The sequence below is a fragment of the Pan troglodytes genome, chromosome 20 (assembly GCF_028858775.2).
Source record: "Pan troglodytes isolate AG18354 chromosome 20, NHGRI_mPanTro3-v2.0_pri, whole genome shotgun sequence".
NCBI classification, from domain to species: Eukaryota; Metazoa; Chordata; class Mammalia; order Primates; family Hominidae; genus Pan; species Pan troglodytes.
The window spans coordinates 46,103,170-46,116,003 of NC_072418.2; the positions used below are offsets into that span (position 1 = coordinate 46,103,170).

General features: G+C 48.7%; 1 protein-coding gene across 1 annotated transcript; it reads right to left on the bottom strand.

Moving 5' to 3' along the window:
- Positions 1 to 206: 206 nt before the first annotated feature.
- LOC134809049 (ERV-BabFcenv provirus ancestral Env polyprotein-like) lies at positions 207 to 2,216 on the bottom strand. The gene is made up of 2 exons (XM_063800759.1): positions 474 to 2,216; positions 207 to 370 (listed from the first exon to the last, which is right to left on the bottom strand). Exons 1-2 carry the CDS (start codon positions 1,761 to 1,763, stop codon positions 332 to 334), a joined length of 1,329 nt encoding a protein of 442 aa, XP_063656829.1. The 5' UTR covers positions 1,764 to 2,216; the 3' UTR covers positions 207 to 331.
- Positions 2,217 to 12,834: the final 10,618 nt, after the last annotated feature.

Here is a 12,834-nt window from a genome sequence, read left to right on the forward strand (position 1 = left end):
TTTGTTTTGAGCCCGGGGCTGAGGAATGTGCCCGGCTCCTTTCATTCCCCCCTTTCTTTTCAGGTATTTTTTAGAGCCAATCTTGGGTCTTATAAGTCTGATTCTGTTTCAGCGTTTACAGGTTGGTATTGGGCTCTGAGGACCATGAGTTGTACAGTGTTAAACCTTTCTTTAATGAAACGCAAAATTTTGTTAACAACACAAGGTCCTACGGTAAGCAGAAATAGTAGACTCAGCAGGGGTCCAAGGAAGGGGGCTAACAGAGAAAACATAGATGAGTTCCACCATTGGTCTGCAGCTGAAGCAAACTGCCGTGTTCTTACTTCTGTGCTTAACTTGCGTAACTGTTGGACCCGGTCTTCCACGAGCCCTTATTCATTTATGTAGAAACAACAGTCTTCCTTCAGAAACATACACGTTCCCCCTTTTTCAGCAGTGAGTAGGTCTAAGGCCCTCCGGTTCTGCAAGGTTACCTGTGCTAGGGACGTGAGCTGCCGCTGGAGGGAGGCAAGGGACTCAGCTGACTCCTCCATAGCAACGGCAAATTGTTGGTACAGCTTGTTACTTTCTATGAGGGTGTGACCTAGGGTTCCCCCAGCCAGTCCGGCCGCCATGAAGGATGCAGTGAGGGAGATTCCTGCAATGAGGGGGAGAAATATGGCTCGTGCAGGTCTCGGTCTAGGGTCTGGGTGAATAACAGCACTAGTCCAGTTACCGGTATACCCTAGGAACTCGCCGGCAGTAAGTAGAGTTAACCGGGGAACTAATGTGACAGGAAGACACAGTAGGTTGGTAACAGAGGGGCTTGATAGGTTTTTAGATAATGTTCCATTACACCAGAAGAATATGCCTGACAGAGCCCTTAAGGTGATGTTAGGGGGCGTTGCAGTGATGTTGCAGAGGCTGGAATTAGTTCCTGAGAAACAGTAGGGAAACTTTTCTTGACTGGGGTTTAGGTATAGTGGCACGTTAGGGATAGGGGCATATGAGAGGTTTCGGTGGTTGTTAGCTTGGGCAGAGGTGGAGGATCCCCATGGCAGGGGGACAGCGGTTAGCGGTGGACACCCTAGAGTGGCACACAGAAAGCAGCCAGACAGGCTGTGAAGTCCTGTAAGGTTGGCAAGTTCTAATCCTTCTTGCAATAATTTTAACCCGGAAAAAGGACATAAATCTTGTGTCAGGCGGTTTTCTTGTCGCTGGATATTTCCATGGACCAGGGGCCGTACCTGCACTAGACCCTGCCACAGATAGAGGTGACTGCTAGGCCATGTGGAGGCGGAGGAGTAGTATACAGCCCCGTGTTGAGGCGTGGTCCAGCGGGAGTTCCAGGGGTCTCTAACTATCCATGTATATGAAAGGTCTCTATCTCGTCTGCGATGGAAGGGCCATCTGGGACCTATCTGTTCTTTTCCACCCCACCATTGGTATTTATGGATGTTACAATAGTTATAAGGGCAGCCGGCACTTTGGTGCCACCAATAGTGCTTACAGTTGTATTCAGTCTGATCATACTCGAAGCATATTATTGGTGCCACTGGTTTGGCTACTGGGAAATCGGTAAAATTTAGTAAAATTGGGCTATTGCACCCTGAGGAGGGGCAATCTGCACTGGCCACTAGTTTCCCGGGCTTATGAGGTTGCCCAGGGTGGGTTTGGTTTTCATAAAGCCAGAATCTCCAGACAAAGGGATTAGGAGCTGGCTTTATGTTTTCCCCAGCGGCCACTAGGGCAACCAATGTTAGAGTTAGACTACCTAACTGCATGTTTGCAGTGAGCTATGCTGCCGGCGCAGGGTGAGTTTTAAGGGGTTGTTCTTAGCTCTGTCCACAGTCCACGTGTCCGGTGCTTCAGCTGCCGCCGTGATTGGCCCCAGAAGGTCGGAGGTTGGGTCCACTGGCTTGACGTGGGTGTAGTGGATCCACGACGCAATGCCTTCTACCTTCAGGGCGGTGGGTGTGGTCAGGAGTACTTGGAGTGGTCTTTTCCACCTGGGCTCTAGGGTCTCTTGTCGGTGTCACTTAACCAGGACCCAGTCTCCCGGCTGGTACGGATGGGGTGTCGGTGGGGGACTGGTCTCATATAGCTCTTTCAGCTTGGGCCAGATTTCTTGGTGAATTTTCTGTAAGGCTTGTAAGGAAAATAAGAATTCAGAGACATTTTCTGTTTCAGACTTAAGCAGGTCATCTTTTAAGCTAGGAACCAGGGGTGGAGGTCTGCCATACGTGATTTCATACGGGGTAAGGCCCAGTTTGTAAGGGGTATTATGGGCCCGGAACAGAGCATAGGGGAGAAGGACTACCCAATTAGCGCCAGTCTCTATAGTCAATTTAGTTAAGGTCTCTTTTAAGGTCCGATTCATCCTTTCTACCTGTCCTGAACTCTGGGGCCTGTAAGCGCAATGTAGTTTCCAATTTGCCCTAAGGATGGAAGCCAAGTCCTGACTTACCTTAGCGACGAAAGCGGGCCCATTATCTGACCCTATCTGGATGGGGAAGCCATACCTGGGAAGGATATCTTCCAGAATTTTCTTTGCTACGACCTGAGCAGTTTCTCTTTTGGTTGGGAATGCTTCAGTCCACCCTGAAAAAGTATCTACAAAGACAAGTAAGTACCGGTACCCGTACTTTCCTGGCTTTATTTCAGTAAAATCTACTTCCCAGTAGATACCGGGCCTGGTTCCCCTGAGCCTTGTTTCTGTTGCAGCTTGAGATTGGGGGTATGCGTTGTTAAGCTGGCAGACTTTGCAACTTGTCACGATACTGCTGGCCGTCTCAGCTATATGTCTGATTTTGAGCTTGGAGCATCTGATCAGGTCTATCATCTGCCGGGCCCCCAGGTGGGTGGTTCGGTGGATGTGTTCTAACACCTGTTGTCCTAATTTTTCTGGTAGGATGGTTTGGTCATTAGTATCAGTCCACCACCCATTCTGGATTTGTTTCAGGGGAAGTTTGTCAATCCACTGGAGATCTTGTTCTGAATATTCAGGGAAATATGGCAAGTCCCGGGGGCCCGGGTCAGGGAGCTGGAGTGCAAGGAGTCGGCTGGGAGCCTTCGCCACATTCCTTGCAGTTTGGTCTGCCAGAAAGTTGCCTTGAGCAGTTGGAGTAGTTAGTTTCTGATGCCCTGGGCAATGTACAATGGCGAATTTTTCTGGCCTCCATAGGGCTGTTAGCAGGGCTAGGATCTCTTGCTTGTTTTTTATCTCTTTTCCTTCAGCCGTCAGTAACCCTCGCTCCCTGTAAATGGCCCCATGTATATGCGCTGTTGCAAAAGCATATCGGCTGTCTGTATATACTGTCAGCTTTTTCCCCGCCCCTAAGGTAAGGGCTTGGGTGAGCGCTATCAGTTCGGCCTTCTGGGCCGATGTCCCCGGGGGCAGGGGTTCCGCCCAGATTACCTCAGTCTCTGAAGTTACTGCCGCTCCAGCGTACCTCTGGCCTTGATGCATGAAGCTGCTCCCATCAGTGAACCAGACGAGGTCGGCGTCAGGAAGTGGGCGGTCCTGCAGGTCTTCTCGAACTCTGTGCACCTGAGCTAGTATCTTGGTGCAGTCATGGAGTGGGGTGTCTAGGTCCGGGTTGGGCAGCAGCGAGGCAGGGTTTAAGGTCGTTGGGGGCAGGAAAATTATCCTGAGAGGATTTAGTAGTAGTCCTTGGTAGTGGGTGAGCTGGGCGTTACTCATCCATCGATTAGGTGGCTGTTTGAGTACACCTTCGATGGCATGTGGAGTAATGACCCGCAATTCTTGCCCCATGACAAGTTTATCAGCATCTTGCACCATCAGAGCTGTGGCCGCAATCATTTGGAGACAAGGGGGCCACCCGGCAGCTACTGGGTCTAACTTCTTCGACAGGTAGGCAACTGGCCTCCGCCAGGGGCCTAAGTTCTGAGTTATTACCGCCTTGGCGACACCCTTATTCTCATCCACGTATAAGTGGAAGGGCTTGGTAACATCAGGTAGTCCTAGTGCAGGCGCGGAGAGTAGGGCGGTTTTAATCTGTTGGAAGGCCAACTCAGCTTCGTCTGTCCAATTAAATGGCTGTTGCCCCCGTGTTGCCTGATACAAGGGTTTAGCCAGTTCTGCGAACCCAGGTATCCATAGTCTGCAAAATCCTGCCGACCCCAGGAATTCTCTCACTTGTCGGGTGGATTGTGGCCTGGGGATCTGCAGAACAGTTTGTTTCCGGGCATCTGTTAGCCAGCGCTGCCCTCCCTTAAGCAGGTACCCTAGATATGTTACCTCTGGCTTACAGATTTGAGCTTTCTTTGCCGAGGCTCGGTAGCCTAGATTCCCCAGAGCTTGTAAGAGACCCTTGGTCCCTTGGATGCAAGCTTCTTGGGTCTCAGCAGCAATTAGGAGGACATCAACATACTGTAGTAAAATTATTTCAGGGTGTTTACGTCGGTACTCACCCAGGTCTTCATGGAGGGCCTCATCGAACAGGGTAGGAGAGTTTTTGAATCCCTGCGGCAGCCTGGTCCATGTCAGTTGGCCACTTATGCCCCTATCAGGGTCATTCCACTCGAAGGTGAAGAGCTTTTGGCTCTGAGGGGCTAAAGGCAAACTGAAGAAAGCATCTTTCAAATCTAAAACAGTGTACCATTGATGTTTAGGGTTTAAGGTACTTAGGAGGATATACGGGTTAGGTACAGTTGGATGTATGTCCACAACCCTGTTGTTGATTTCTCTTAAGTCTTGTACAGGTCTGTATTCTCCACTATTAGGTTTTCGTACCGGCAACAATGGAGTATTCCAGGGTGAGTGACATGGGCGAAGGACCCCTTGGTCAAGGAGCCGGCAGATATGTGGGGCAATCCCTTTCTTGGCCTCTAGGGGCATCGGGTATTGGCGTACCCGCACGGGGTCTGTCCCAGGCTTAAGTTCAATATATAAGGCAGGACGGTGTTTTGCTAGACCTAAGCCCCCCGTTTCCGCCCATGCTTCTGGATATTGCTGGAGCCAGGTTGCTATGTCCTGGTCAGGGGCCGCTTTCTCCTGGTGGAGCCGGTACTCATCTTCTAGGTTTATAGTCAGGACAGACACGGGTCAATTGTGGGAGTTGGTCACGACGGGCCCCTCAGGGAGGAAATGGATCTGTGCTCCCATTTTAGTTAGCAGGTCTCTCCCCAATAGGGGACAGGGGCTCTCAGGGATGACCAGGAAAGAATGGGTTACATTCTTGGCTCCGAGGTTTACTGTTCTTTGTGTTGTCCATGGGTATTTCTTAACTCCTGTGGCCCCTTGTACCCACGAGGATTTGGAGGATAATTTCCCATTAGTTTTAACTAAGACCGAGTGCTGTGCTCCCATATCAACCAAGAACTGGACTGGGGACCCCTCCACTTGCAAAGTTACCCTAGGTTCGGGGAGGGGGTCTGAACCCCGTCTTCCCTAGTCTTCATCTTGAGTGACTAGTACGGGTGTAGACCTAGGGGGTCCGGGTCCCTGTCCTCGTGGTTTCTTTTTGGGGCAGTCTCTTACCCAGTGGCCAGCCCCCTTACAATAGGCACATTGGTCTTTGCTCAGATTATCATGCCGGGGGGGCCACCTAGGTTGGGTGTACTCTGGCTGTAGATGCTCTTTCTGTACCACTGCTGCCAGGACCTTGGTCATTTTTTCAGTGGCCTTAAATTGTTTTTCCTCTGGAGTATCTCTGTTATTGTAAACCTGCTGGGCTATCTGAAGGAGGTCCTGAATCCGCTTTCCCTCCAAGTCTTCTAATTTCTGGAGTTTTCTCTTAATATCTGGGGCTGCCTGATTTACGAAAGACATTACAACAGCTGCCTGACTTCCTGGAGCCTCTGGATCTATGGGGGTGTACTGTCTAAAAGCTTCCATTAATCTTTCTAAGTAGGTAGCTGGGCTCTCTGTCTTTCCCTGCAGAATAGAATATACTTTAGCCAAATTAGTGGGCTTGCGAGCAGCTGCCCGGAGACCTGCCATTAGAGTCTGGCGATAAAGGTGTAGCCGTCCCCTACCTTCTGCCGTGTTGTAGTCCCACGCCGGCCTGGTCAGAGGAAAGGTTGCGTTTATGAGGTCGGGGTTGGCAGTCGGTTGACCGTCGTCCCCCAGGACCAGCTTTCTAGCTTCTATCTGTATTCTTTCTCGCTCTTCCGTGGTGAACAAGATTCGGAGGAGCTGCTGACAATCATCCCAAGTGGGCTGGTGGGTGAACATGACACTATCTAGTAAAGCCAGTAAATCTTTGGGGTTGTCTGAAAACCGAGCACTCTGAGTCTTCCAGTTATACAGATCACTGGTGGAGAATGGCCAGTACTGGAGCCTGGGGATTCCTGTGTCATCCGGGGGTCCTATTTCCCAAAGGGGTAAAGCCACCGTGGAGTCAGGCGGCTGAGGGGGGCTAGTCCGCGAAGTGCGCCCTCGCGTCCTCCCCGCTGGCCCTTCAAAGTTACTTTCCCTTTCAGCGGGCCCGTGTGTGCCGGCCGCCTCCCGTCCGCCTGCTCCCTCCCGCAGCTCAGCCAGGGGGGCTGGGGCCTGGGGCCCGGAGGGGTATGGAGGGGGTTCTGTGAACAGTGGGTCCCTGCTCTCAGGTAGAACAGGATGGTGGGGGGGGCAGTTGGTTGCTTGGATTTTAGTGGTCGAGCAACCAGTGCCTTACAGGGTTCAGAGGCCAATTGGAAAGGGGACAGCCAAGGAGGCGGGTTCTCAACAAGGTCCTGCCATATGAGGATATATGGGATTTGATCTAAGTGGCCCGCACGCCCAGGTAGGAAAATCTTGGACTTTACCCTAGTGATGACAGCAAGTTGGAAGGTCCCTTCGGGCGGCCACCCCACATCAAAGGCAGGCCATTCGGAGTGACACAGAGTAATTAGCTTTCCTTTCCTGATTTCTATACCAAGATCATGGCCCCTTGCTCTAACTTCTTTGAAATTACTCATAAGGAGAGATAGAGGAGTGCTCTGGGTATTACCCATCCTGTAATAATTTGTAGTCTCTTCCTGTAAAGGAATGTGGGTTTGAATCCCTGTGAAGGAAATCTGATCTGACTTATTAATGATATCTAATCGCAGGCGCACTTTGGCAGCCCTGGTCAGAGTTAGCTGCCTGGATTGCAGTCGCGCTGGGGCAGCCCAGATTAGAGACAGCTGCTGCCCGCCAAACCGGGGCAGTTCAGATCGCAAGCGCACACCGGAAGCCCGGGTCAGAGTTAGCTGCCTGGATCGTGGTCACGCTGGGGCAGCCCAGATTAGAGACAGCTGCTGCCCGCCAAACTGGGGCAGTTCAGATCGCAAGCACGCACCAGAAGCCCAGGTCAGAGTTAGCTTCCTGGATCGCGGTCGCGCTGGGGCAGCCCAGATTAGAGACAGCTGCTGCCCGCCAAACCGGGGCAGTTCAGATCGCAAGCGCGCACTGGAAGCCCGGGTCAGAGTTAGCTGCCTGGATCACGGTCGCGCTGGGGCAGCCCAGATTAGAGACAGCTGCTGCCCGCCAAACCGGGGCAGTTCAGATCGCAAGCGCGCACCAGAAGCCCGGGTCAGAGTTAGCTGCCTAGATTGCGATCACGCTGGGGAAGCCCATATCAGAGACGGCTGCTGCCCGCCAAACCGGGGCAGCTCAGATCAGAGACAGCTGCTGCCCACCAAACCAGGGCAGCTCAGATCAGAGACAGCTGCTGCCCGCCCAACCGGGCAGCTCAGATCAGAGACAGCTGCTGCGTGCCAAACTGGGGCAGCTCAGATCAGAGACAGCTGCTGCCCGCCAAACCGGGGCAGCTCAGATCGCAATATAGATCAGATGAGAGCCAGGGGACATCTCCCACCGGTCTCCACTGGCCGTCCTATAGCACGTCCGCCAGGACTGTGCCAGCTACAGTTTCAGACCTCGCGAGTCACAGATTCGGATTCAGAACAGACACAGACAGACAAACGGAGACGAGCCAGCTCACCTATCAGTAGATCGATCCTAGCAGATCCATTGACCAGGGGTCTGGTGGGCTTGGGGAATCCTGGACGAGCCCCCAGATGTTATGCCCAGACCGTTAGTTCCCCAAAGAAGACCACCAGAGTCCAGAGTCAAAGCCAAGCGGCAAGGATCTTTACTACAAGTTCGAACCTGGTCCCTCCATTCCACAGCATACAAGAGGGCCCTGAACAATGCGAGTGTTTGCTTTTTATAGCCTGAAAGTTACAGGGGAACAAAGGAATTCTTTTGGTTCCCGCTCTTTCAGTAAAACTTTGAACGGCTGTCCCCTTATCGGAGACTTTCCTGGTGGTGTTTGTACTGGGCTCAGGAAGTTTGAGAGATATATGGTGATATGTGGTGGGATGGGAGGATGGGATGTGTTTGTACTGGGCTTGTTTGTTTTGAGCCTGGGGCTGAGGAATGTGCCCGGCTCCTTTCAGTGCCACCCTGGCCATCCAGAGTGGGGAGGTATTTTCCTTTCAGGGTCCAGGCAGGCCAGCTGGAGATGAAGCTGATTAGTTGGGAAGCTTAACTTCCAGGAGTGGAAGAATTTAGGAGGAGTAAACAGAATGCACAACATTCTGTAAACATTCCTTTACCCAACAGTAGGAATATTCAGAGTGGGTGTGGCTTCCATGGCAATCATTATCTCCTGGGAATCTAAGAATGTGTCCTAGAGTCAGATGGCTTTGATGTAAGCCAAACCCAGAAATGGGCTTCAGGGCTGCCTTGCACATAGCATTCATTCATCTTGAAAAAGGAAAGCATTCATCTTGCTAAAGGAATCCCCTCTTCTGGCCCAGGCCATTATTTTTGTTTTTGTACTATCCTAATTTTTAAGGTATAAGGAGAAAGACCGAAGAATAAAATAATGAGGTACATGTATGAAATAACAGGGTAGAATTGAGACTGGTACGTGTAAGTTAAGAGAAATTGTGTATAAATTTTGTGTGAACAGAAAAAGGATTTCTTGTTGCAAACAGACCTCTCCATATAAATAATACCCATTGCCTTTAGTGGATAGCAGACGGCATCACAAGAACGTTCCAGCAGAATCATGAGAGAATGGGTAGTGTGGCTTCTTTAATTGGCACATTAGACTGAGTAAGTTACTGAAGAGAAAGGAGTTGAAGGAGAAGATGGGTGAGGGCAAGAAAAATGGGAAGGTGAAAGGAAAGGACTGAAAGGAATGTGACTAATGTCTCACACATGTTAATTTACTCTTCCACTGTCATTTTCTGATGCAGTAAGAGTCAGCCTTACACTGCAGATGAGGAAAGAGGCTGAGGGAGGTCAAATGAGTAGCCCAGGGTCATCCAGCCACTTCATAGCAGAGCTAGTGTGTTTCACTGTGGTTTGTGCAGACAGAAAAGTGAGACGTGGAAGGAAGGCAAAACATTTTTGCTGTGGGTGATGTTTATGAAAGTGAGCTGTTTCACTGCCACTGCACTCCAGCCTGGGCGACAGAGCGAGACTCCGTCTCAAAAAAAAAAAAAAAAAAAAAAAAAAAAAAAAAGAAAGTGAGCTGTATGAGGCAGAATAATGGCCTCTTAAAAAGTCCACATCCGGGCCAGGCACGGTGGCTCACGCCTGTAATCCTAGCACTTTGGGAGGCTGAGACGGGCAGATCACGAGGTCACCAGTTCGAGATCAGCCTGACCAACATGGTGAAACCCCGTTTCTACTAAAATGTAAAAACTAGCTGGGCGTGGTGTCGGGTGCCTGTAATGCCAGCTACTTGGGAGGCTGAGGCAGGAGAATCATTTGAACCTGCGAGGCTGAGATTGTAGTGGGCCAAGATTGTGCCACTGCACTCCAGCTGGGGCAACATGAGGGAAACTCTGTCTCAAAAAAAAAAAAAAATCCACATCCTAACTCTTGGAACACATGCATTTACTTTTCTTGGCAAAAACACTGTTCAAAGGTGATGAAGTTGAGTACCTTGAGATGGAAACCTTATTCTGGCTTATCTGTGTGGCTCCCAGTGTCATCATAAGGGTCCTTTTAGTGAAAGAGAAAGGCAGGAGGGTCAGGGTGAGAATGATGCAGCCTGAGAGACTCCACTGGCCATTGCTTTCTGTGAACATGTGTGATAAGACAAAATTACAACGAATTTAGTAATAGATGTAATTGGCTTTTATTTTTGATTTATGATTTGGGGCAGCTCTCCCTCTACAGATGCCTCAGCATCCCAAGTAGCTGGGACTATATTGCGGGATCTGGCCAGCAGCCTGCAATGCAACAGGGCTCTTTCTTCGTTCCCAGGCAGATCGGCAGGTTGAGAAATAAAAGACACAGACAAGATAGTGAAAGCTGGGTCCAGGGGGGTCACTGCCTTCTGATCCTGCGATGCTGCCAATGCACTGGATATACCAGCATTTATTATTAAGTTTAGTGAGAGTGGCGGTAGGTTAGTGAGGGATTTAGTGTCATTTATATGCTCTCCGTAAGGGTCACATTCCATTCCCAGAGCTATGGACATCTGCTTTTCTGGGATGGGAATCTTGGTGATGTGAAACCTCCCTGACTGCATGTCTATTCATAGGCTCTCTGCAGGGGGAAGCACATCACGTGCTGTTGGCTCATTCTGGCAGTCTAACCTTGCATTTGTCTTTTCACAATCCTGCATGCAATTTTGTGTTTACAATAATCAGGTGTATTTCATCTTTTATTCCATAGCAATAGTTTAAGGGGGGTCTTCCTACATCTCTCCCTTTTCTCTGATTTAAATGAACCATAGCAATCATAGCTTGGCACTGATCACGATTGGATTGAAGAGTATTTTTTCCAATTTTACACATGAACAATAAACCAATAGCACAAATTATACACAGAACAAAATTAACGATTGTGGATCCTCCCAAAGATTTTACCTATTGAATGGGGTTGAGATTAGATAACCCCTCAGAGACACTGTCTAAAACTTCAGCACTGGGTAAAGCAGTTAAGTGTGCTTGAGAGGCTTCAAAAATCTGTTCTTTCAGCTTGCTTATGCCTAAACTTAAATTATCTTCACTTCCTTGTAAATGGGATTTTACTGATTCCCAATTGTGAACAGACTCATTATATTGGAACGGAGTTATACAAAAATCAGAAGTATTCCAATCACGGTGCATTTGTAATCTATGTTCTAAACTCATAATTCTATCTCCCATCCATATAACAGAAGCACATCCCGCGCTGTAGGTACATTCTGGCAGCCCAACCTGGCATTGTCTTTACACAATCCTGCATGCGATTTTGTGTTTACAATAATCAGGAGCATTTCATCTTTTATTCCATAGCGATAGTTTCAGGGGGTCTCCCTACAGGACTACAGGTGCACGCCACCATACCCGGCTAATTTTTGTATTTTTAGTAGAGACAGGGTTTCACTATATTGACCAGGCTGATCTTGAACTCCTGACCTTGTGATCTGCCTGCCTTGGCCTCCCAAAGTGCTGGGATTACAGATGTGGGCCACTGCACCCAGCCCATAAATCAAACATTTCTTTGAGTTTTTGTAATTCCAGCCCAAGAGAAACCATTTGATATTTGAAGAATGGCTGCACACAAACATTTGCACACAAATAAAAACATCTGTAGATTGCACCACACGAGGGAGACTACCAGTATGACTATCAGGAGGAAAATATCAAGAGTTTGGAATATGCACCTTAGGCAAGATGTAAACCAACTACAACAGGATAGATCAAAGAAGAAGCCAGAAGAGTCTAGTCATTTTAACCAGGCAGCACATTTATTGATTTTTACAACTGAGTCTCTATAACACCGGATGTATTTATCTATGTGCAACAAGAAAGGTCAGAAACTGCACAGGCTCCCAAATGTTCAGGTGGTAGAGAGCAATTCTATCATCTAGCATTGCATGTCTATGTTAAATTAAAACAGGCAGTGAGAATAGGCAAGTATAGAAGTGGAAGCCTAAAAAAAACTCCATATATTTGAGGAAAAAGTTGTGTTACAGATGCAGCTAACGTCAGCCTTTGGGTGGATTAAAGGATCTCTTGTTATGTAAAAATGTGTGGGCCAGGTGTGGTGGCTCATGCCTGTAATCCCAGTACTTTGGGAGGCTGAGGCATGCGGATCACCTGAGGTCGGGAGTTTGAGACCAGTCTGACCAACATGGAGACACCCTGTCTCTACTGAAAATACAAAATTAGGTGGGCATGGTGGTGCATGCCTGTAATCCCAGTTACTCGGGAGGCTGAAGCAGGAGAATCACTTGAACACAGGAGGCGGAGGTTGCGGTGAGCCAAGATTGTGACATTGCACTCCAGCATGGGCAACAAGAGCGAAACTCCATCTTATAAAAAAAAAAAGTGTGGTTGACATGATATATCTGACACTGTTAACTTACTCTCAGAGGCTACTTCTTGTGAAATCCTAAGTACAGCATTATTCTGGGAAGCAAAGGAGACAAGCATTAGCAAGGACAAATTCAGAGAGGTAAGAGTCTCATCATGAGTGACAGTCTTGTTCTGACATCTTCAGAAAAGCTGTCCACAGTGTAAAGTCATCATCTTGTCGTGGTTTGCAGTTTGAGTGTCTCTAAGTTATGGTGTTGAACATTTAGTGAGCTCTTAGTGGCCCACACCTCAGACATGAGGGTTTTCCCATGAAATTTACATTGAGTTGTCCACCTCCAACTTATATGGCTTCAGGAACAGAGCTGCTCTTGTTCTTAATGATTTCATTGGAGAAAATTGAATTGGAAGAACTAAAAGAATTCAGGGTCCAGTCCAGTCTACCAGTGGATTATAAATACTCAAAGATAATGAACAGTGGTTCAATCTGGTAACAGGTGTACTACAGTTTTTCTTTTCAACATAGTTTTTCTGTCTATAGGAGTCTCTATTTTTACCAAAGATAATTCCAGTAGGATGAATTTGCTTGCAAAATAGGTT